Source organism: Alexandromys fortis, unplaced genomic scaffold (assembly GCF_014885135.2).
Source record: "Alexandromys fortis isolate MF-2015 unplaced genomic scaffold, M_Fortis_MF-2015_v1.1 scaffold_191, whole genome shotgun sequence".
NCBI classification, from domain to species: domain Eukaryota; kingdom Metazoa; phylum Chordata; class Mammalia; order Rodentia; family Cricetidae; genus Alexandromys; species Alexandromys fortis.
Window position 1 is genome coordinate 790,811 of NW_026068064.1, and position 26,836 is coordinate 817,646.

At 35.0% G+C, this 26,836-nt stretch overlaps 1 protein-coding gene across 4 annotated transcripts in view; it reads left to right on the forward strand.

Moving 5' to 3' along the window:
- Cdh18 (cadherin 18) overlaps positions 1-26,836 on the forward strand; it is a 319,968-nt gene that overhangs the window by 138,090 nt on the left and 155,042 nt on the right. For all 4 annotated transcript variants that reach the window (XM_050120488.1, XM_050120490.1, XM_050120491.1 and 1 more), the window contains exon 3: positions 13,121-13,415. In XM_050120488.1, the coding sequence (XP_049976445.1) occupies positions 13,121-13,415 (295 nt within the window). The remainder of the gene's footprint in view (positions 1-13,120; positions 13,416-26,836) is intronic.

Sequence of the window (26,836 nt, forward strand, 5' to 3'; positions counted from 1 at the left end):
TATATATTCTCCCTACATATGAATAACTTGTCTGATATTGTCTTAGTATCCTTTGTGGTCCTGTAATGAAACAATTAGCTAAAAGGAAATTAATTCAAGAAAGAGTTTATTTGGCTTGTACTTCCTGTTCATAGTCCATTTTCGAGGGAAAGTGTGGCAGACACATAGAGGAATCATGAAAGAATGCCAGGGGCTGGCTTGCTCACAGGGTCATGCTTAGCTAGACTTACTGGATACTTCATTACCACCCACACAGGTATTGTGCTGCCCACCTGGTGCTAGACTTTCTTTCTTAATTTCTTTCTTTCTTTCTTTCTTTCTTTCTTTCTTTCTTTCTTTCTTTCTTCCTTCCTTCCTTTCTTTCTTTCTTTCTTTCTTTCTCTTTCTTTCTTTCATTCTTTTTTTCTTTCTTTCTTTTGCTTAGAAATCACATTTATTATGTAAAGAATACGCACTGCTGCTTAGAGATCATGTTATTATGTAAAGAATACACACTGGCTATATGGTGCTAGACTTTCTATATCAGTGAATAGCCAACGCAATCACATTCACACAGACATGGACACAGGCTAATCTTTACTACATAATTTCTCATTTGAATTCCCTTTCTCAGGTGATTCTAGATTTTATCAAGTGAATCATTAAAATTAAGAAGAATATGTGTGTCCTGGACAGATTTTCTTTTCCCTTTCTGAAAGGCATTTATTTACTCATAAGGATTGTTTAATTTGTTACACTGTAGTAAAATTTCATGGAACCCTGTTTGTTAGTTACTAGTTCTATGAATTATGCTTTTATAATCCTTTTAAGATCTTGCCTATTCATACAGCTTAAAGTATTTTTGGGGGGGGATTTCTTGGTAATTTGCAAAGATTCTGCTTATATTAAATGCTGCGATTGCCGGGTGGTGGTGGCACACAACTTTAATCCCATCACTCCAGAGTCAGAGTCAGGTGGATCTCTGAGTTTGAGGCCAACCTGGTCTACAAAAGCTAGTTCCAGGATAGTCTCCCAAACTACAAAGAAATCCTTTAGCACAAAGCAAAAAACAAACAAACAAACACAAAACTGTGACGAATTTTGATTTGTTTTCTGTACATAGTATGGGAATTGGAACATTTTTTTTTATCTGTCTACATGGAGAAATCAAACTTTACCATTACCATTTGTTAAATATGCCATTTTTTTTCCAATGTCTATGTTTGACCTCTTTTGTCTAGTATTAGGTTAGGGTTCTGTGGATTTACATCTCAGTTCTATGCTTCATTACATCCATCTATTTCTTTCATTTTGTTCCAGCACCATGCTACTTATGTTACTAGGGTCCTACAACATAATTTGAGATATGGCTCTTTGGAAATTCCAATGCTGCCTTTTCCACTGAGTATTTATTAGCTTTGTGACTCATGCTCTTTAGAACTTAAATATGAATTTTAGCATGCTCATTTTCAAGTTCTGTGCAGAACTAAATTATAAATGAGGACACTGGTAAATAAATGTGTTCTAGTATTTAATGAAAACTTCTTGGTTCATTATAGAATAAAAGATAATTTGAATTTTTTCAATAACCTACACAATTATCATAAACCTCTAATGCAGAGGTAAAATCCAAATTGATAGATTTACTCCTTCAGTCCTTTATACTACACACACACAGACATACACACATCAGATTTGAAGATATTTGAAACAACCTATTTGTTTTAGTGTTCTTTAACAGTGACTCTGTTTTATCTATTTCTTTCATGCATTTAAAGGCAATTTACAAATGTTTTATATGTACTGGCTTCCTTGTCATATACATAAATTTTTTAACACATCCGTTTGTGTTAAAGATCAAATCCTTATCCTCTCTCCCCCAAAGTATCAGTTGTTTAAAACAAGTACTTTATAAAATAGTAAAAAAAAAAATGGATTTTAAACTAAGACAGATCCTTTGGTCTATCCACAGAGGAAAAAGTTCTAACCACAACATGCAGAAGCAACCAGCTGAATAAATTACACACAGCACCAAAACTTCCAATTATGTTGAGATGTGGGTTTAACTTAGTCCAGACATTAAAGGCATTAGGCAAATCCATCAAATTTGTACAAGTAATGCAAAAGAAGCCTTTACGTCTCATTTTCCACATGCAGTGTTTGTCATCCTAGTTACTGAGAATCAGAAATTTAGGCGTGACTTAGCTGGGTTTCTGTGATAGCAAGTCTCTCACAACACAGGGATCAAGGTGGCACCTGGAACTGCTGTTATCTCAGGGCTCAATTTTACAGAAAATCCTTCACGCTCACTCACGAGTCTACTTTCAGGCTTGCAGTTTGTACTGGTTGTTGGTGACTGCATTGCTCTCTGGTATCAGCTTCTCTCTCCTTAGGGCTAGCTACAACACACAGTTCCTTTCTTTAGATTGGAGTCAGTAGGATGCAGTGAGATCAAGGATGACACGGATAGCGAATGGAGGGAAGCAATACGGACAGCAGCATTTTAAAAACAAATTGTCAAAATGTAGTAACACCACGTTCACCTTATTATATGATCTCCATAAGTCTCGTCCAGCAAAAGGAAAGGGACAACAGCATTCAAATTCATCAGAGTTGGTACATCAGTTTCGGTCAAAGCAGACATTGCCGACGACTTCCATTTAAAATCCTCCTGATTCCTTTCTTTCCTCAGATTAGAATAATTTCCACTCAAATTTCTTAAAGAAATTTGGCCCATTATCTCGTTTAATTTGTCTGATTTAAATATATTATCTAATTTAAATTATCTAATAAAAATCTAATTTATTATCCAACACACTAATACATTTATCTAATAAATTATTATTTGATTTAAATCTAGATATATGTGATATCCATGGTGTATACAGATAGAAAACAATCTTCTCTTGGTTCTTAGTATAGCAAAATAGACACTTTATTTGCCCTTCATACACAAAGCATGCATGCTTCATGAAACAAGCATAAGAAAACTAACTAGTTTTTTTTTTTCAGAAGGTTTAATGGGTCGCACATTGGAGTTCTTGTTCCACAACAATTCTGTAATTCATACATACAAATATAAATTTGATTTAACAATGTATACAAAATTTTCCTTGACTCTATGCTCTGGGTAGCAGCAAATGAATCTATTATAATTTATTAGATATTACCTGAAGTTCTTATGTGACTTGGTACTATATTTTGTCCTCTACTCTCTCTATCTAATCTATTCATTTCCAGTTCCACTACCAGAGTTTTCTCATGAGTCCAACATGCTGATGATGTTCAGTACCCCCCAAATTATTTTGGGCTATTTGCATTGCAGTTATTATTAGACACCTTTTGTCCATGAACCCTCTCACTTCGAAAATTTAGCTAACGAGAACTTCATGTGCATTGTGTACACATTTTTTAGCATATAGTGATGTTTAATTGTTTCTTCAAAAGAAGAAATCTTGATTATTTCCTTGTCTGTCCATCCTGAGTGTGGCATTGCTTCCTGAGAATTTCTTTTTCAGTCTCGCTAAATGTGGAGGACATTGGATCCAATGTTGAATAATCACGAGTTATGCCTTCCTCATGATCTCCACAAATAATTTTTCATGAGGAAGCTTGAGTCAAGCTTTGGAATTTTTCTGAATATGGCTTAGAAGACTTAGAGCTTTATGTTTTTTTTCCTATTCTCTTTATGCTTCATACTGTTTATGATTTATATTCAAAACTGTTCTTTTTATTTTTAAAGGAGATATTTATTTCTCTATGATTTCTGCACTAGTTTGGACCCTCATACCCTTCTGAGCCCCATTGAGTTGCTAGCATTGTAGATGTGTACCCTCATACCAAGCACAAACCATGCTTGACGATGCTTATGGCAAGAGTCTCAGGTCATCTTCAAATTTCTCATATAAATTAGTGTATAGGACATGAACACAGGCAATATGTATATTTATTTTTAACAAAGCCCAAAAGCTTCTGCCTTTATTTCATATTATTAATACATTTACAGTTTTTTTAGATATAAACATATGTCAAATATTGTACAACTTAAATATAACATAGTATAATATTAAAATATAGCATTTACATTTGCACATTTATAATTTACTAATTTTCAATATACTCGAAATAGGTCAGTTTCAACTCAAAGTTTCCTGGGCTTTCTTTCTGAAGTACATGTACTTTCAGCAATAGACACTTTCTTTTTTTTTTTTTTTTTTTTTGGTTTTTTTGAGACAGGGTTTCTCTGTGGCTTTGGAGCCTGTCCTGGCACTAGCTCTGTAGACCAGATTGGTCTCGAACTCACAGAGATCTGCCTGCCTCTGCCTCCAGAGTGCTGGGGTTAAAGGCGTGTGCCACCATCGCCAGGCCTGCAATAGACACTTTCAATCTCTGTGGCCCACCAAGAGCAATAACAATAGACTGAATCCTTGGGGAATTTTGTGGACCACAGCACTGTATGTGTGTAAAAATTTTTAGATTAATCCTTAACAGTGGTAAAAGAATTAGTTGTTAAAGTTTGAATCATGTTATTTTAAAATGATACTTATTAACAATCAGAATTTTTCATGATATGGAACAAAGTGGAGTGGAATTTTGGTTCTGCTCTCAGTGAGAGTAAAGTAACTGTGGAGAGATGGGACACGATATCGGTGATGCTCTACCATCTACACAGTGATGAGTGATACGCTGATATGGAGTTCTGTGAATACATTATGGAGCAGCAAACTTTTTGTATGATCTGTTGTGCAGTCTCTTTTTCTCCTGGGTTGATTCTAAATTTTGTCAGTTTGACCATATTAAGCAACAAAATGCAACATTTAAAATAAACTAAAATTGAAAGGTATTCACTTAAATCCAGGCAGACAAATAGACAATACTTGTTTGAAATAATTAGTTTTAAATTATTACCAATTAAGGGACAAATTTATTCTGTTCTTATTTTAATTTAGCATGAATAATGAGCATCCACAAGATGAGATCATAAGCAGAGATAACAAAAAATAAGGCATTATTCAATTGTAGATATTGGGAACATTTCCATGTGTTTCCCCTGGACAATAATCAGATTCAAAGTTTTGAAACTCACAAAGGTTTAGAGTGAATGTCTTGGTATGGGGAGAAGGGAAACAGAGTTGATTCCACAGGGGAGGAAACACTAAATATTCTAAGGGAGAAAGTATGAGGAGTGAATCGATCAATGGCAACTGGTGAAAGGAGTGGTTTTGGCAGATTTCCTAAAGAAAACAGAATCAGAAAACACTTGAAAAATAATAAGCAGAAAATCTGAGACAGATGCACATCAAAACATAAATTACTAATCTCAGTAAAGAGATGGCAGAGTTAGACAGCTCTGGTTTTTTATCCTGATTCAAACTGGCACGCATGTAAAGAAGGAAGAAATAAATGAAAAAGAATGGAAAGAATAAAGAATATTTTCAGGTGTTGAATTGAACAACTTGGACTCAATTTAAAAATTCAGTATACCATTTTAATTTTAATTAACTAAACTAAAGAGAAATACAATAACAGATTTTGCAGAATTTTTTTTTACCACGAAAATTCATGAGGACTTTTTTTTTAATTTATTTATTAAAGATTTCTGCCTCCTCCCCGCCACTGCCTCCCATTTTCCTCCCCCTCCCCCGATCAAGTCCCCCTCCCTCGTCAGCCCAAAGAGCAATCAGGGTTCTCTGCCCTGTGGGAAGTCCAAGGACCACCCACCTCCATCCAGGTCTAGTAAGGTGCTCTGCTCACATTCTTAAGAGGATGGTGTACGGTCTCTCTGCACAAACCCAGGGCCCTACATGTCGGCCGCTGACTACCCGGGCTCATCCTGACCCCACACAGACCACGAGTTACACCTCTGCTCATCATTCTCTCCCCACTACAGAACTCAACCCATTGCTATGGTCTCCAGCTCAGGGAGCCACGCAGAAGCCTGGGCACATGCCCAGACACCCCAGAGTCATCCTAAACACCCTCCTCTCTATCATGGCCAGGCTCGCCTCACTCTGCTTCTTGGGTCTTTCTTACCTGGTACGTGTTGACCCTGAACAGCTCACACTGATACCTGTACCGTGTTTCTCCCACTACTCTATCTTGAGTAACTTTCACAAGGCTAGGTAACTTGGTGAGGGAGCCTGAAGACATCTTTTTTTATGCTTTAGTCCATATATTTTCCCCTATTTTTGCTATTCCTATATCCTAAATTTCTAGGATCCAAAATCATTATGTTGGAATGTTATGTTTTGATTTCTTGTTTTGAATTAGTTTAAGATGATTCCTAGGTTTCCCCTCCCTTTTAAAATCTATGTCATCTAATGACTATCAATTATTTATGATATTAAATCTGTTCATACATTAAAATAAATTGCTAAAGAAGTTAAAGATATGTGGGAAATGTGATGACAAATTTAAAAATCTCAGTACCTTGAGGTTCTTTAAGAAAGAGAAGCAGAGTTAAAATCCGGGTCTTCTATTCGATTCCATTGATCAACTTCTCTGTTTTTATGCCAATACCAAGCTAGCCTTTCCTATTCCCAATGCTCCTCTGAACACATTGGCATCTCATTTTTGAAATCTGCTAGTACTATTTCTAAAGTGATTCTTTTATTTTGTCGACACTGTCCCCTAAGATATTCACTTGTTAAGCATTGTTGTCGATCTGAAATGTATCAGAATGATAAATTCTCCAAACTTGATTACTTGAAACATGAAAATGTTTTTCAGTAACTTTAACTGACCATAAGTTTTAGATAATTCTCCCTGGATTAGAATAAGAAATGAACAGATCTTCAGTATTATTCCTAGTATCAAGAAATAATCCATTGAGGCTTCTTTGTTAGTTTCAAGAGACCTTTCTTTGAATCTTCATTTCTATGAACTATCTTTGTAAGATAAAGATCTGTGTGCAGAATGTTGAGCATAACAGAACCTATGTTTAAACCACAGTGTTCCTATAATATTCCAACAGTATCTGATATTCATTAATTATTCCAACCCTACTCTTTCTCTCTTCCTTTACTGAATTGGTTGTGACCTCTCAGAAGAGTACATATCTGTTATGCTTTTTTTGGCAACTGTCCTGTTCTCATCTTTGATATACTTGTAGACTCTAGTCAGAATGTCATTCTGATGGTTTTCTCAGAGTTGTAACCTAGTTATTGATAAAAAGAACAAAACAAGCAATAAACACTGTTGGTACCCAAACACAGATGGTTAAAAGGACTAAAAGTGTTGATCATATTAAATAACTTTTTTTTTTACTTTACTTTCACATGGATATTTGAGAATACATCTAATTCCTGTCTCTTTCCTTTCCTGTATGTCAACACTGTTTTCCGTTGAAAACCAAACAAGCTAGCATAAACAGCATTTCTTCATTTGAATCAGAGAAATTACTAACTCTCCTAGACCCTAATGTTTGGTCAGTGAATATGGGTCAATATGTTCTGGGATTTGAAATCACGTTAAATGTTCTCTGAGATTATTATTCTTTTTTGCTACTAATTGCCACTTCTTTCTCCCATCAGTAGACTCTGATGGAGACGAAAGAAAATCACTATGTCTTAGGTAGATATGTATGCTATGAATTTTATTCCAATTCCAACTTTTTGATCATGTTTTGAGTTTTCCCAACAACTAAAAAAGAAATTCTTAACCACTGTTTGTATTCTATAGTCCCCAAACACTGAGAAAAACTAGATGGATCATTCCAAAATTCCGGTGGGGAGTATGTCACTATGACCACTTCAAATGATAGAGACATGGGACTTCTCATATTGTATAGTAAGATTCCCCAAGCTTGTATTTAGATTTCTGTTGACAGAGGTTTCTCTACCACCCAGTCCTGCAGCCATTTAGTTCCAAAGAAACATACAAAGGCTTACATTAATTATAATCTGTTTGGCCTCTTAGCACATGTTTTCTTATTGACTCTTAAACTTATATTAAGCATAATTCTTGTCTGTGTTAGCCATATGGCTTGGTAACTTTTATCAGTGAGGCATTCTAATCTTGCTTCCTCTGCATCTGGGTGATGACTGCAGCCAAGCCTTGCCTCTTTCTAGAATTCTCCTGTTCTGTTTTCCCCACCTATACATTCTGCCTGACTACTGGAAATCAGCATTTTATTAAAGAAATACAAGTAACAAATCTTTACAGGGTACAAAACCATTGTCCTACAAGATTAATATTCTGTATAATTTCCCTTTGGTTTCCCTGCCCTTCTATTCCTTGTTTATTAGTTTACTTCTCCAGGAATAAATGTAAATTTGATGAAATTTAAATGATAAATATTTACTCAAAATATCTTTTCATATTGATGTTATCAAGCTAATTGCTTATCCTCCAATCTTTTTAAAAATATTGTTAGGTTTTGACTTACTATGTTACTTACTTTTTGATTGAATAAATATATTCTATAATAAAATTTGATAATTAATTTTAAGATATAATTATTGTATCTTTTTTTCACAGAGAAACTGGTATAGAGGTAGCAAGATATTTCTAGTATTTGAAGTGTTTGGGATAACATAAATTCATTAATATATCAAGGATATATTACTTTACATGCAAAAATTTTAATTAAAAATATAACAATTTAAAGCTATATTTAGTAATTGTCAAGGACTCAAATCATTGTGATTTTTATATCCCACATTGTTTCACCAGTACTTTTTATAAAAACAGTGTTGGGTTGATAATGATGGATTGTTAACATTGGATATTTGCCCTTTATTTCTTCTTCTCTGAAATATAAAGACAAGCATTTCCCCTATACAAATGTTACACAACATACTATATTGCACTTTTAACTCAATGGCCCACATTTGTAATAGAGCTTGAAGTCCTAACTCAAAGCAACTTTCAAAATTAATGACTCTGCCACTGTGTCCTTAACCTTTTAAAATTGTTCATCCCTAAGGAATCACATATTATCCCAGAGAGCAACTGAGCATTGGAGTGAAAACGATAAAATTTTAGGTCGTGATCCTAATGTGGTCTAGTGTGCATAAATAGTTTTCCAGGGAGAATTCATGTGTGCCACATTAGCTTTGTGAGGGCCATATGTTTCTATTTAACACCAAAAAAAAGACACTCTATGAAGGTAATGCAGGAAAACTGTTGATGCTATTTTCTGGGTGACTACCTTCCTGTTTTTCTTCTTTGCCCTTTGTTCTCTTTTCTCTGTTCAAGAAGAACTGATTACCATTGTTTATTGTGCGATCAGACATACAAGAAGCTTCTGCACTACTAGCGGACTACAAGAATGACAATATAACCTCCTTCACAAAATTTCATAAGTCTAATCATTTATTCCTCATCCTGCGTAACACCTTGTTATTGTTATTTTAATAAATATGTTGGTTAAGGTAATAAAGAAAACTTAGAGAAGGCACTAAAATGTTTCAGTGCCATATTAAAAAAATAGAGAGTAATATTCTCTTGATTAACATGAACAAGCCTGGACCCCATATTTTATTTTACCACTTTTTAACTCATATTTCCTGTTAGTCTGTAGTTTGTGGTCAATGCTGTCTGTGGCCTATGTATTATGTGTCTGTTCTGTCTTTACATGTTGCCTGGGTGTTGTGCTCTGTATACGTCTGTATCTGTAATAAAGGGATTGTGATCTATATTTGTTAAGAAACATATAAAACAGGGACTGAGAAAGGAATGACAGAATGCCTTACAGAGTTATACAAAGAAAAACATTTCTTTCCTAAACTCAAATGTACTGGCTGTTTTTGTGTGTCAACTTGAAACAAGCTATAGTCACCACAGAGGAAGGAGCCTCAGCTGAGGAAATGCCTCCATGAGATCCAGCTGTAAGGCATTTTCTCAATTAGTGATCAATGGGGGAGAGCACAGCCTTTTGTCGGTGGTTCATTCCCAGCTGGTATCCTGGGCTTTTTTTTTTCCTTTTTTTTTTAAATTTATTAATTTATTAAAGATTTCTGTCTCTTCCCCACCGCCGCCTCCCCTTCCCCTCCAATCCACTCCCCCTCCCTCGTCAGCCCAAAGAGCAATCAGGGTTCTCTGCCCTGTGGGAAGTCCAAGGACCACCCACCTCCATCCAGGTCTAGTAAGGTGAGCATCCACGAAACTGCCTAGGCTCCCACGAAACCAATAGGTCCAGTAGAATCAAAAATCCATTGCCATTGTTCTTGAGATCTCAGTAGTCCTCCTTGTGCGCTATGTCCTGGGCTTTTTAAGAAAGTAGGCTGATAAGTGGTTTTTAAACATAAAGCAAAGAAAACCAGTCTACAATTCACAATTCCAAAGAAGCTTGAAAACAATGAGGACACTAAAAGTGACGTACATAGATCTAATCTACATGGGTAACAGAAAAAGACAAGAGCTCCTGAGTAAATTGGGAGCATGGGGACCTTGAGAACGGGTTGAAGGGGAGGGGAAAGACAAGGAGGGGAGCAGAGAAAAATGTAAAGCTCAATAAAAATCAATTAAAAAAGGGGAAAAAAGGGAAAAAAGAAGTAGGCTGAGCAAGCCAGCGGAAGCAAGTAAGTAATCGGCTCCTCTCTGTGGCCCCTGCATCTGCTCCTTCCTCTTGATTCCAGCTCTGCTTCAGTTCCTATTCTGACATTCTCCAGTGATGGACTATGATCTAGAACTGTAAGCCAAATTAAATCCTATCCTCCTCAACTTGCCTTTGTGTCATTGTGTTTTGTCACAGCAATAGAAACACTAATAGACACCCTCTGACGCAGAAAAGCACCTGAAGCTACAAAAAGATTTTATCACCCAGTACTTCTGACATTTATGATAGTTTGTTTAAGCATGCTTTCAACATATTGAAAACTTTTATCAAATGATTACCATAACACACACACACACACACACACAAACACACACACAAACCCACACACACACAAATTTGGGGTTAAGAGCATGGGAGAGTACTTAGACATTTAAAAATTAGCTGAAGTTTTAAAAGACAATTGCATGAGAAATCCAAGGATAGCAAGGTTGATTATATTGTTTTTTATTCTTAATGGCATACTAAACATTACATGCTAATTACACATTGGATAGCAGGTCACTCAAAGCATAGTTTTAATCCGGTTGCAGAGCCCAGAGAAAGTTTAGTCATTGTGGAGTCAAGAGTTATTTTCAGAAAAATAACTCAGTATAAGTTGTAATTTTTTTCAACTAAACATTTTGCTATTTTCCAAATAGTTTTCCCTGACATACTTTGAAAATTTTAGACAAATGAATAACATTTTAGTATCTATAAAATCAGTGTTCTATGTTTTGAATATTTATAATTTTCATGATCTACTCCTAATTCTTTTCAGTTAAGTTTGATTGTGAACCGTAGACAAACTAAAATATTTCTGTTACCATTGCCTAGACCTAGGTAATGAAACATATATTTATTTGTTTCCAAAATTTTCTGTGTTCTGTTCCTTCAAAGCAACACACACCCACGTGTGAGTATCCTTTCTTTTCTCTTAGTTCTAATACTCTCATACATTCCTCCCCCTGTATTCTCATTCCTTGTTTCTTAAAACCTAATATACATACTGTGATTCCTCTGGGTACTTACAAATCTCTTATTAAACAAAAATCCACAGTAGAACAAGTATAGTTTTCTCAGGCTCAAACTTTATTGCAGAATAAACCTGGAAAGTAGAAATGGATAACTGAGAAAGGCTAGAACAGGGAAGGAAAGCCCTCAATGATTCACTTTGCTCCTTCAGCATCAGTTATCATCAAAATTATATAACTATTAATCAGTGAACTAAATCCTAATAAAATTTATTATTTTATCATTGCTACATTGAAGTAATGATTTTAAAAGTTAATCAAGCTCTCTAAAAGTTTAAAATTTTCCTTAATGAGATAATCACCTTAGTTACATAAATACTAAAGCTATATTTTATGAACAACTGATATGTTATTCCCATTATAGTTTGTAGTATTTTGGTGTAACTATTAGTAATGTTTTCCAGTTTTATAAATATTTCTAAATTATCAGTGATAAACTATATTTAATTTAATCATAACTTCTGGCATGTCCATGTACAGTGCTTTACAAATTGTGAAGATATATTTGTTGAACTAAATTTGTGCTTAAAAAGCTAAATTCATAAAATCTCATAAAAAGATTTCATGTGGAGGAAATCACTCAGATTTCTTCACAGGCAGAGGCAGTTTATCAAAAAATAAACATCAGTGGTTTCACAAAATTCCTTGTCTTCTCCTGGCAGTGAATCTTGTTTATTTTGATGTCACAAATTAAATTGAAGTAGAATCTTAATTGTGAGTTACCTGTACATGAAGCTATGTCATTTAATTTCATTCACTTAGATTTAAATGACACATAGAGCTATTTTATCTTTACATGTTAGTCAGATTTATGTATTTATATTCTAAAATCATCTTTCTTACAGAAACTATTTTCTACTGAGATAGTATTTGTAAATTGACATTATATATTTTATCATTTGAAGAAATGAAAAATAGAATCATTTGTCAATATTACCAACTAGTTAATATTTCTCCACGAACTAGATTAGTCATAATATTTTCAAGTCCCTTAAGTAAATAAGATAGCAACAAAATGTATAATTTCTACATAGCAACATTTTTTTGGAAATGATATTACACTTTTTATTCTACAAATTATGAAATTAGTACTTTGGTGATATATGTTTTGGCTTTTGAAAAATTGATGAAAGTTTGAATTTCAGTTGCTCCTATGCTTTCAAGATCTAATGTCAACAATCAATGGTGATTAAATTTTTTTATACATTTTCTCATGAAAATTTCTCCAGACATGGAAAATAGTGATGGAGTGGTGGAAATATCATTTCTTAACTTAATATTACACAGCATAATCTTTATTAAGAAGAAAGACAACAGTAATTATGAAAACTACTAAAATTAAAATGCATAATATTTATCAGTTTCTAAAACAGTTATTGAAACTTGGAGAAATCAAGGCAAAGTATCCACTTAATACCAAGTAAAGAAAACTATAAAGAAGGAAATGGCTGTTGTAGCATGAAGTTCAGAGTGTAAAAGAAAACTGAAGTCTTAATCTCTTGATAATCTTCAGAAAACATATGTCATCAGAATATAGATCAAGCTGACTTTGTCCATGTCTGTTTTTCAGCTGCACTCCAACTCTGACAAAGGTGACGGGTCTGTCAAGTACATCCTCACTGGGGAAGGCGCTGGGACTATATTTATCATTGACGACACAACGGGTGACATCCACTCAACCAAAAGCCTGGACAGAGAGCAGAAAACACACTATGTACTTCATGCCCAGGCCATTGACAGAAGGACAAACAAGCCTCTGGAACCTGAATCCGAGTTCATCATCAAAGTGCAAGATATCAATGACAATGCTCCCAAGTTCACAGATGGGCCATACATCGTTACTGTGCCTGAGATGTCAGATATGGGTAAGGAAGCTATTTTTTATAATGTAGAAATTAATGTATGTTATTGATAACATAAAAGATTATTTTCTGAAGAACTTTTAAAAAGTATATGTGTGTATATTTGTAAAAATTCAAGAAACTTCTAGAATGGTAGGCTATTTTTATTACATAAAGACTTATTGATTATTTAATCATATATTATTAATTGAAATAAAATTTTGAGCATGTATGTCCAGATAACGGATTGGACATGTCAAGGAAAAATTCCTAAGTTGGGTAACATATGTAATTCTTTCTTAACTGGCATTATTTTTGATTCTGTAAATTTTTCTTTCATATTATTGAGTAATATGAAATGCCAACACATTTAACAGTAACTGCTTTGAAGACAGAGTGTATGACATCTTGAACTTCAGACTACATGTTTTATAGTCTTACAGGTCTTTCTTAACTATAATAGCATTAGTATTAGATGTTATTGCTTCAATAATCAACAAAATTGCATATATATTTCAAAATATAAATATCGTGTTGTTCATTTTTAGATTATTTTAAATGTGCAAATAGCATGAAGTACACATGATCATTTTTAGAAAATAATCAAGTAGTAATTAATTTAAGATTTATCTCATTTCATGGCTGTACTGAAATTGAAATATCTTCATACAGTTCTCAAGGTCTATGAATTAGTGAGATACTTTCTCTACTCATTGATTTTTGTTGCTAGCCTATTTTTATTTTTATTCCATAAATAAATTTCCTGAAAGTAATTAAAATGAACTTAAATAGTTGCATTAATTTTTTGGCAACTTTGTAACATTCCACTTGCTTTCAGGAAACAGGTTTTAATGATAACGTTTGTATTTTACTTAAATATCTATGTCACTCTTTTTCTGAATAATGTTATATATGTTGATAATATCCTGTAATCAGCCCGTGAATGTTCACATAAAGCTTCCTTGCTAGCAGTGAACCTCTGTTTCGTTTTAGAATTGCAGCCCATTTTAGTTCTCCTGAGAGCCAGGTAGCTCTTTAGCTGATGGAGAAAGGGTAGAAATCAAGAGAGAGATGCTCTCAGCCAGAGCCTCTGGGGAAAAACAATTTCCCAACATTTTTTCTTCTGCAGCAGAATTCAGGGACTAGCCATAGCAGTCCTTGGCATATTCTCAGACTATATTCAAGCTTATTGGTCTCTAAGGACATTTAAAGGAAAAAATGGTGGACTAGGCACTGTTATTCAAGATGGGCAAGAGCTTATGAGCAAAGCCCGAAAATAAACCCCGTGCCTGTCTAGGACAGGCAGGGCAATATCATGTTCTCCAAGCCCCTTCTAACTTACAAATGCAACAAGTTTTAATACACCATCGCTTATAAAAATATGCTGGTAGGCTCCCATTGGGTGATACAGTACAAGGGCAAACATGAAACCGCTAGTGTCCGAAAGAAATAACAGTAGAGACAATAAAATAGGCAGACTCGTCATTAGCCAGAGGCAGTTTCTAATTGACAAATTATGGAAGAGGACTGGAGGATTTTAGTGACTAAAACAGAGAGATTGAGGGGGTTCGGGGTTATAATGTTTTATGTTTAAAAGTAAATCACGAGAAAAGTGTACATAATGTCCTGAAATAATGAATGGTCATTAATTCGGCTTGACTGGTATCCTTGTATAAGAGAACACAAGTTCTTAAGAATTTTTTTTTCTTTAAGCATCAAGGAAACAAGGTATATTCCCAATAGCAGAGAAAATATACACAGAGGAAGAGATAAATTGTATTTTCCCATCTCAGATGAGGAGTTCCCTGATTTACAAGCTTCATGGAGATACTAATTTTGAGTATCCAAAGACTGAATACAAAAAGCAAGCTCTAATGACTGATAAAGTGGATGAGAAATTGAAAATGGTTGAAGGTGAACAGAGGTCTAAGTCAAATCAGTAAAGAGATGGCAAAGATAACATGACAAAACTTGAAGCAGACACGTGCATACAAACAGAAATGTATATGCAAATTGGTACCTTTTTCAAGCACTAATTTGATGTTTGCTAATCAAAATCAAAGCCAAGATGAAAGGTGGAATTATCATAGTAAAGGCTGTGGATTCAACAAAATAACTTCCAAGACATTTCCTAAAATGTGAAGCATTGAGAGAATAAGGGATAGCTAACACTCTTACATTCTCAGAGTGACAAGACTGTGGTTTTAGAACACAACTTTAATTCATAAAAATAGTAAAATAATTAAGAGAGTTAAGTGCTATCTCCATACTGATGTGGTCCCAGGCAAGAACATTTTTATGATAGTAATTTATTGGAGGTCAGATGCCAAATTTTGGATATTACAATTTATTATTGGTTTTGAACGAATGGGAGCTTATTGTGGCAAAATGTGTATGTTTGTGTGTTTGTGTAACAATAACAGACAATTTACATTGTACTTTGTATGGAAGCTGATTTTAAAATCACAATATGTGCATGCATGTGTGGGCGTAACTTCTTTTCTCTATTGAGCCTAATAACAGAAGATGCTGTTCCGACTATAGATGTAGAAATAAAATGTTATTATACTGAACAAAAGGGACCGTCAAGCAATTACAGGAGAGACAATCTCCCTGCTGGCTGACTTCTCAGATCATTTCTTGATTTCGATCACTCACATGAAAAACATTTTACATGGTTTAAACATGCAAGAAGAAGAGCTGCGCAGTAGCACAGGTGGGAGGAAGGCTGTGTGGCTTCAAAGCTTAAGATTTGATTATTTTTAGAAAAGAAAGTTTGTCTGTTGCATTGCAAGAGATTTTTCAGCGACCAAGACCTGAGACAGAACAACCAGAGAGTTGTGCTGTGGTCCTGGGTAACATGGTGTCTGCTGATTGAGCCAGGAAGTTTTCTGCAAGTCTTGCCTCAGTTCTTGACACTTCATAGAAGGACAGGCTGTGGCATAAACAAATGGCCACCTTCCTTCCTAAAACATGCTACCATCTTTCTAACCAGTGGGCAGCTTCCTTTTCTTTCAAATTTACCAAAGCTTTATTCTCATGTTAACTTGAGTCCAGGTCTCTCACTAACCTGATGCTTGCCAATTATACCACGGTTGCAGGCCAGCAGGTCCCTACTATCTGCCTGTTTCTGATTTTCCAGCATTGTGCCATTTTCATGTGGTAGCTACAGATAGAACTCCTGTCTTCATCCATCCATAGCGAGCACTTTACTTACAGCATTTAAGGTTTCATTGGGGAGATTCTCATAAAGAAATGAATCTAACGTTGAATCCAAAGGAAAGTGATGCTCACTACTGTTTAGAAGCAGCGATCCTGCTTTCTTTTAGGGAAGTTGATTTGGGGCTGAAACATGAAATTCTCACTTCCTTTTTCTTTCACTGACCTACAGAGTAATTATGATGTCAGATGACTTGTTGTGATAGAAAACGTCCTTTCTTCTTGAGTGCAGCTAACAGCTATTTTAAATATTCAAATCATGCTTGCCATCAAAACTATTTGTGCCCATAGAAGTACTAATTAATAGATTAATGAGATTTGCTCCTTTGAATGCATGCTCTCTGTTTTGAAAAAAAAAATAGCGAGAGTTTTTTTTTTCATCAAAAATTGTACAAAAATTTGCCTGAGTCTGTGACTACTGGTCACCATAGCAACTGTGAAAATGATCCAACAGACAACTACTAGGAACACTTGTTAAACACTTGCTAAGTGTCAGGCATCTCATGTATTTACAATAATGTCGTGTATTTGTCAAAATTGTCATCACAGTGTCAACATGAAGATTATACTTGTGTTCTGAGGATGAAAATGAAATTGTATTATTTGTCTAAAATACCATGGTTATTAAAAATTCCTTTTACAAATAAAACCCCTAGCACCATCCAGGAGAAACCTTTCTTTAAATTATTGGTCAGGGGAGTCCAGAAGACTTTCTAAACAATATAGACTATTGATTTATTACTTGCACTCTATTTTTAATTGGATTAGTTAGTTTGTTGATATATAGGTTCTTGAATACTTTATACATATTTTGGACGTTAACTTTCTGTCGAATGTGGTGCAAATCTTTTTCCCACTGTGATTCGATCTTACACCTGTCAGAATGGCTAAGGTCAAAACCACAATTGACAGCTCATGCTGACCAGGATGTGGCGTAAGGGGAAAACTCCTTCTTGCTGGTGGGAGGGCACATGTGTACCGCCACTCTGGAAATAATAAGGCAGTTTCTCGGAAAACTGGGATTTGATTTATCTCAAGATTCAGCCATAATGATCCCTGTTGTTGGCTGTTTTGTACTCTTTGGAGTCTTTACTATTTCGGGGGCCTGCTACCCAGATCCCAAATCTTATTTGGCTTATTATTTTTTATAAATGCCCAGCTTTAACTTGGCTTGTTTCTAGCTAGCTTTTCTTAACTTAAATTATGCCATCTACCTTTTGCCTCTTGGCTTTTTCCTTTCTTTACTTCTATAATCTTTCACGCTTACTCTGCAGCTTAGGTGCAGGGCTGGCCCCTCGCATTTTCCTTTCCATGCTCCTCTGCTCCTGCAAGACTTTGCATTCTATTTTTGATTAAATTAAATTTCTATTAAATTAAATAAATATTGTTATTAAATTAAAATATTTGATTTTATTCTCACTGTCTGCCAGCCTCATCTATCTTTGGTCCTTTCTAGCTATTGGCTATTCAGCTCCTTATTAGACCTTCAGATGTTTTAGAGAGGCAAAGTAACACAGGTTCACAGAGTTAAACAAATGCAATATAAAACAATGCAACACATGTTCTCATCATTAAACCACTGTTCAACCACATAAAAAAGTAACAAATCTTAAGATAATATTCTATACCAATTCCTGGGCATACAGCCAAATAATGTTCCATCGTACTCCAAGAGCACTTGCTCATCTATGTTTATAGCAGCATTATTTGTAATAGCCAGAAACTGGAAACAACATAGATTCACCCTCACCAAAAAATGGACAAAGTGTGGTACACTTAAACAATGGAGTATTATTTGACTGTTTAAAAGGTTGGCAGTATAAAATTTGCTGTCAAAGGATGGGATTAGCAAAAAGCCAGTCTGAGTGATAACCCCACCCGAAAAAGACAAGCATGCTATAGTACTCACTTGTAAGTGGATGTCAGCTGTAAAGTTAATGGTAATCATGCTATGGTACACAGATTCAGGATAAGTAAAAAGGAGTGAATTTCCCTGTGAAGGGAATATAATAGACATCTTCGGTGAACTCGGACTGGGTAGGGATGGGAACAGGAGGAATAAGATGGGGAGGTGGATGGAGAGAATATTGGGAGAGATGACTGGAATTGGCGTCGTATGGGGATTGAAGTAAAAACCTAGGCACTGGAAACGCCATGAAACCTACAAGAGTGACCCTATCTAAGACTCCTTGTAAAGGGGACATGGAGCATAAACTGGCCATCTTCAGTAATCAGGCAAGGCCTCAAGTGGAGGAACTGGGCACTAACCTGTCCACAAAACCTTCGATTCACAGTTCCCTTACTTCAAGAAAGGCTGGGGTTGAAGTCTAGCATCATCGTCATTATAGAGACAAGAGAGATTTCATTCAGTAAACAATGGTAGCAGATACAGAGTCTCACAGCCACATATTAGGTGGAGCTCGAGGAGTCCTGATGTGGAGGAAGGGGAAGAAGACTCCGGAGCCAGAAGGATCAAGGACAGCCCCAGAAAAAGGCCCGCAGAGAGAATCACTGACTGACACTCAAGTGCACTCACAGATAGGAGTACTTTGCATATATTTTATAGCTGGGTAGCTTGGGATTCCTAACAGTGGTAGTGAGGAGCAGTGTCTGACTCTTTTTCCTGCAAGTGGGACTGTTTTCCTCCTTGGTTGCCTTATCCAACCTTGATGGGAGAATATGTGCCCGTTCTTATTGCAGATTTTTTTTGCCATATTTAGTTGATATATCTAGAAGTCTTGTTCTTTCCTGAGAGAAAATGGAAAGTAAGTGGATATGGAAAAGAAGGGGAAGTGGGTGAGAAATGCGAGAGCGGAGGGAAACTGCAGTGGGGATATAATATATGAGAGAAGAATAAATAAAAATAAAATAATAAGACCAATTGAATCATATGGCCACATGATTTTGAAAAAGAAATAATTCTAACACTAATATGTCCATACTGAGTTAGGAGGAGGAATTGGGGGTTGTTATGATCAAAATATATTTTCTGGAATTTTCAAGGGAGTAAAAAAAATATATATTACTTGCTAAAATTGTAGTATTTTCACAGTAGGGCCTAACACCTCAGCCATGCAATTGTGTCAGTATAGTCATGCATATTCTTCCATAGAATGGGCTTCAAGTCCAATCAGAGAGTGATAGATAGGCTGTTCCTCTGACATTTTGTTACTATTGATTTAGTGGGTGTATTGCCTGGCAAGCTGGTGTGGTCATTCTGGGGGTTCTCAGCTGGTTGAAATTGTTAGTGTGTATTTAACAACATGTATAACTATGAAGTTTAAGTTCTAGCTTTATTTCCCTATTTATAATGAAAGTACATTATTGTTTGCACTTCTGCACAGTGGCTATGTCTTAATCTACTACTGTCTCAGCCAGCATTTGCAACCCTGTAGGTACAGCTCTGCTTATCTAGCAGTGGCCTGGAGGTTCAGGCCAGGGACTGGAGTGAATTCTGCTCCTGCAGGCACTGGCCCTGTCACTGTTGATAAAGGTATATTCAACTAAATCTCTGCCATTCTAATTAAGACCTGAGAATCCAAGCCTGGGGTGAAAACCTGCAAGCTCAGAGAAGCTAAGTAACAACTAGCTAACCTTCTACTTTGCCAAACCACAAAAGGCTGTGCCACTCCAAACCATACCTTACTACTTCCTGTGTCTCTCTATCTTTTCCAGATTCCCTCTGATCCTCTATGATTACTTTCTGTCACTAGTATTTAATGCCACCTCCAGACTCAAGGTTAAGTTTACTTAATTAACACAATTCAGGGGTCACATTGTGATCTAATATCCCTCAACAATATGCGTTGTCATTAGCAACAGACTCTTAGCACTTAGTTCTGATATGCATCTAAGAGCAGTGAGAAGAAGCTATTTTGTTTTTTCAGGTGACAATGGGGTTTTCCTGATCAATTACTCATAAAAAGATGATCTTTATTTGGCATATGGTTATTTGATCAATGACCTTGGTTTTTGGCAATAGCAATATTCTGCCATATTGGATATATTCTATCTAACCCCTACCCAAAAACATTTTAATTGGCTTATGAAATATTAGAATTCAATGATTTTTTAAAATTTACTTGTCATTTTGGTAATTTTTTCTGTCCTGAAATGAAATGGTCAGCATTTTACAGAGATACTTCCTAAGTGCCTTCACACGTATATAACTATATCTGCATTAATATTCCTTACTACACTATTTACACTGTGAAAATAGCAATCAGAACACACACATATTCATGTACACAAATTTCCATAACTGAACATAAAACAATATTTTATACTGTAGAATGAGCTTGTATTTTAGAATATTCACAACATGAACAGAAAAATATCTGAAGGAGAAAAAAACATATGTATATACTGATCATATTAATTTCTTCTGCAAAGTAGTTATTATTTTAACTTGAATGAAAGACTATCATTCTTATTAAACACTGTATAAATATATTGTTCATAAAATACTAGCAAATGTTCTAATACTGGGAATAGCAGTATCTTTGACTTTTTGTCTGCTCTTAGGACCCTTTTTCCCTCAATACATTGCCCTTCTCAGCCTTGTTATGAGGGTTTGTGCCTAGAGGAATTGTTTAGAGTTAAGGGGAAGCTCAGCTTGTGGATTAGAAGAATTGCAACAATGGATTATTCACAGTGCATAATGTTTATGGGGAAACAGGATTAAATTAAGCAGATGTTGCATTTCAAGTAGAAAAGTAGTGAGAAATATTCCTTTTTCTTCTACTCGATATTAGTCACTTAGTACTCTGTGTGTATGTGTGTGTGTATACATGTGCATTGCCATGTTATAAAAGCATCGTGCTAATACTGTCTTTATGTCTTTGTAAAATATGCAATGAGAACACAGAAGATAGGATCTAAAACTAGTTTCAAATGTGTGATTTTTGTTAGGTTATTTTTGTAACCACATATTCTCAGTAGGAGAAGTCTAGTGTGTTTGCAGGTTTCTTAATAATGGATAATAATCAACATAAAAACATGTGGTATTATGGATGGTTTAATACAGATGCAAAAAATAAATCAAGATATTCTAGGAAAGTGTTCTTATATAATGTTTCTTCTCATTTGTTACACAGTGCACTTTAACCTGTTATCATATTTGAGATCAGTATAGTTCCCAGCATTGACCTTTTACAGTTGCCTTGCTCATAGGAGAATAGTTAACAACCTTCCTGGCCACTAATCCACAGTATCAGTACCATCTCTCTTGCTACACTCAAACCTGGTGTTTCCATATATTAATAAATGATTTTAAAGGAAAATTTGAGTTATTCTCAATTATCACTTGAGAATTAATAGCATAGGGAACATACAAGAAAATGGAATGAAAAAATATAGAGGCATGAAAAAATAATATATTGTATAATTTACAATTCCATACAAAGTGATATTCATTGTGTTAGAATGCTTATTATCCATTTTATAACCCAAATTATTCTACATGCAATTCTGCATTGAAATATTAATTATATTAAATTTCATAAAATATATAATAAAAGCAACCCTACAGATGAGATTAGTGTATTTTGGCTATAGAAAAAATAGCAGTGGTTTGGGTAGTTGAGATTTTGAAATCACAAGCTTCAAAAAATTTAGTTTTATAATTTTTATTTAGCTTATTTGCAGTAAATCAATCTAGTGATAGTCATATACTTGAATATACATCAGTGAATATGGTTCATTTATATTTATATACATATTTAATAATTTCTGTAGAGTAAGAGTATTTGAAAAAGAACATATTTTAACACTATTGAAGACAACTATTTCCTATATCTACCCAAAATAATCTTTTATAAATTATATCAATTGAAATTTAGGATTCTTTCCTTTTGTTTATAACTGCAATGCATCCTCATGTTGATGGTAATAACCATCTTGGTCCATTGATGTCACATCAAATTACTGAGCCCTCGTAACAAGAAAAGGAATGGTCTTATAATTTTGAGGTTGAATGTACAAGATTATTTGGGTCTGCTAAGTACTACCTGTAAATTGTTGTACAATGATGGAGAGGTTGTGGGGTTGAGGAATGAACATACTTTAAATATCAAGTCTCTCAGGGAATGAACTATGGTCCCACAAGAGCCACTTTGGTTCCTTAAAGACAGTGACTACCCCAGTGTCTTATTGTCATCACACTACACTTCTATTCCTGAAAGTCAACTCATTTCTCAGCATCACCTCTTGGGGACCAAGCTTCCAGAACATGAACCTCTGGAGGTTAGCCTCTAATTGGGGAGGAATCATGGCAACCATCTCTTCTTCCTTCTAATACTGTTTCTAATTTTTTCACCAAGTAAAAGGGTAAGCTTTTATAATGTTCCAAATTATTTTGATAATTGTATAAACTGTCAAGTCATTTTGCAAATAACACAAAATGTGATATAATTCACTACCATGCTTTACCATAGTCCAATTAAGTATACATCATTACACAGAAGACTATATGTCTCCTGAGTCAGAGGTTAGTAAAATATGACAGAAGAGAAATTAAAAAAGAATGAATAGAGCAGTATTTGTAAATGATGTTACTGTTCTCACTGGAAGAGTGTCTCTGAAATGAGTAAGATATTTAGACATTAGAACACGTGACAGAAATACTGATTATTAGTCTGTTATATACAATGTAAATAATTGCAAGTATATCATTTACAAACTTTACGTTCAATAGAACACTGAAAACTTTTTCAGGTATTAAACTGCCATTTGCTTTGCTTCTAATCCTTACTCTACTAGGTTTCTTGCTCTGTGTGATATACTTAAGCATTCTTATTCCTCTGTTTATTTCCCCTATAGTCTTAAAAGCCAAGGGGCCTCTTTGTGTGTGTTCCCTGTTGCACAGCAACAAAAGGCGTCAGATGGGTGATGGTTTTACGGCACGACTTGCTGGGTCCTTGATTTAGATCAGACGAAACATCTTGGGAGCTTCATTTTGGACACCTGCCAGGATTCAAGATTCCATATCCCAACATTCACCCTGGAGACATAATCTTGCCGATGATATGGTTTTAATAACACATGGGTTATATTACAATTCACATAATAGCTGGTTTATACGTGAGGTTTTATATGGTGGATCCGAGAAATAGTCCCTTGAACAAAAATCTCCAAGTTATAAAGCTTCCTTCTTCCTTTGTTTCTTTGTTCTGATAACTTTTCTTAAATGTTAGTTAGCTTTCATCTTATACAAAATGTCATTCAGGAATTAGTGACTGAGTTAGTTACTTTTGACATGACCAAATACCCTATAAAAACTTATGAAGGATTTTTTTCTTTGGCCTCATAGTTTGAGGTTATACAGTCCTTTATGGAAAAGAGGGCTAGTTGTCAGTGCCAGAAGAGAGTTGCGAACGCCATGATCAAAATCCGAAAGTATTGTCTATTGCCCTGGCATAGTTGCGATGTGAGTCCGAATGTCATTCTTCAAGGCTGGTCTTCACTGGTCTGCTTTGTCCAGGATAACTTTATAGTTTCCCAATGTTTCGACAACTTCTTTAGCACCACCAACAGTGAAGGATCAAGTTTCTAAACACCTGAACCTAGAAGATAATATTTCAAATTCAAAAAAAAAAAAAAAAAAGAAAAGAAAAGAAATAGAAGACGGAAGTCCAATGCAGTATCCATTGCATTTAAGTTTTTCTCAGTAGCCAGAACATTATTATGTGGGATAACAGACAATTGGCTTGCAACTTCTCAAAGCTCAAACTGATGCTTTGCTTGTGAATGCTGCCCTGTGACTCTTGTGTTAAGTTTCAGCAGGTGTCCTGACAATAACTCCCATGTTTTTCTCAGCTCAATTAGTTCGTGTAGGTTCTCCTTAGCTTGTACATGCCGGGCAGTGTTTCCAGAGCCTGAGAGAGAAGCTTTGGAGATTCTGATTTTAATGATAAATTGTTAGCGTTAGAAAGACATTTGATAGAAAGATAAGGCCAAGCCCAAAATGGAAGGAAATATTTGAAGAGGAACCTTGGAAGTTCTACTATTATTTCATTTTACTCTGACAATTATTGCAACCTCCTCGCTTGAAGCAAATATCCTCTCAATATATGTTGTATTAATGTGTGGCTACCCATTCCACAAATACTTCCATTCAGGGAAAGAATTTTGTAGGCATACAGATCCATAATAAGTGCAACACATTGTTTGAAAATCTGAGGGAAGTGTGTGGTAAATACTTGGGCACTAGTATATTTTATTTTTTCTTATTTATGATTACATTTTTAAATTCTAAATTTAAGAAGTCTCAAATAATTCATACTACCTTTTCACTTTCCTTTAAAGGCTGAGGTAAGCCAGTGGTTTGAATTTTATGGTACAGATGAATTTTTGGTTTTCCTTTTGCCTTTTTTCCAGTAAAAAAAAATATTGTGTAGATCTTTCCACTGCTATCAAATTAATATGTAGCTTGCCTTGGATTACATCATACTTTTTCATTTTCACGCTTATAGTAATTTTTGTGTATGCAAATTTCAGAGACAGACAAGCCTTAGAATTCCTGTATGGAATTGAAAAGCTCATGATAACAAATACCTTATGGGAATAAATATTTTTGTCCTTTTTCTGGGTCAAAACTAGCTCAAATTAAATTTATATTTGGTATTTCTACGTGTGACAAAGGATTATTGTCTTATTTTTAGTCTTTTTTGTAGGAAACTGAAATACACGCACACACACACACAGAACCATTACAATAAGATAGAAAATAAAAAATGGAATAACCCAAGGCAAATTACATATTAATTTGATGGCAGTGGAGAGGTCTATTCAATATATTCATTTATAGGACAAAGTTTTGGCTTGTATATATTTAATTTTCTTTTCTTTTTATTCATTTTAAATTGTGTGAGTGTGTGTGTGTGAAAGAGAGAGAGAGAGAGAGAATGTCTGTGTGTGTGTGTGTGTGTGTGTGTGTGTGTGTGTGTGTGTGTATTACAATAGCCTTGCATGTGTGTGGGTGGGCCAGAGGAAAATCCTGGGTATCATCTCTGTTACTATTTGATTTATTATTTGAAAAACAAAAAGAAAAAAGGACCTCTTATTAACCTGAAGCTCATTGGAATCCAGCAAACCCCATCATTCCTCCTTTCTCCATGCCATACCCCAAATTACCCGAGTTCCATGTGTATGTGGCATCTTGCCCGGCCATTTCCGTGACTGCTGGTTACTCTGATTCTCATCATTGTCCACTGAAAAACCAGGATCATGAAGCCTATCTCCACCCAATGTTTAGTATTTATATTAAAATAATTTCAGTCTCCACTGAATTTCAGTGGTTTTAAATTTAGCTTTATCTTTGCCCACATAACTTTGTAGGATTTAGGTCAATGCTTATGCTTGGTTGATGTTTTCTACTGAGTTTTGTAATTGGCTTCTTACAAGCTCCATTTCCTATATTATTTCAGTTTAGATTTTTTAAAAATGGAATCAGATTCCCTTTTTGTGTGTTGTATTTCCTTCATTGTTTTGTTTTTCTCTTTGTGTTTGTTTTTTATCAGTTGTTTTTCCATAATAATAATTATTTTGAATTTGTAAATTTGTCCATGTTTTCATTGGGGGCAAAAATTTTGGGATTTGTACTTCGGAGCTGGCATGTTATTTTGAATTTTTCTTATTGGTTTTAAATTTTCAAATGGAGTTCCTTTGTTGGTTGAGTTTTTCTTTCAATTGTATTCAAATCATATTTCTTCTTTAAGCATGGGTGTTCACAATATTCAGGATAAGGCTTGTGTACATCAGGGTAGAAATTCAACTTTCTATGTTTGTGGGGCATTTGGTGACACACTCTTTATCAAAGTGTTCTGTTTCCTTTATGTCTTGAACTATTTGTTCAAGAAGCCTGAAACAAAATCCCTCTGTTGGTGTGGACTAGCCTAGGGTTTCAAGATGTAATAGGCCAGCTAGAGGGTCCCAGTCAGATCAGTGACAAGTGTTGAAGACTGGATATTGTGTGATGACTTCTATAAGACCCCTGGTGGTGATCAAGCTGAAATCTGGTGAGTCCCAGAGGGAAGACAAGTCATGAGAAGGCAATTGTCACTGGAAACCAGTAGGAGGACTTTGGTGGTAGTGATAGTCTACCAATAATGTAGTTCTATGGCAAGTGTTCAGGTCACTCTCTGCTGGAAGACAATGAAATACATTGCTATTGAGTCTCCTTTTGTAATCTGTTAACTTTTCTGGTTATATTGGATAATTTCATGGAA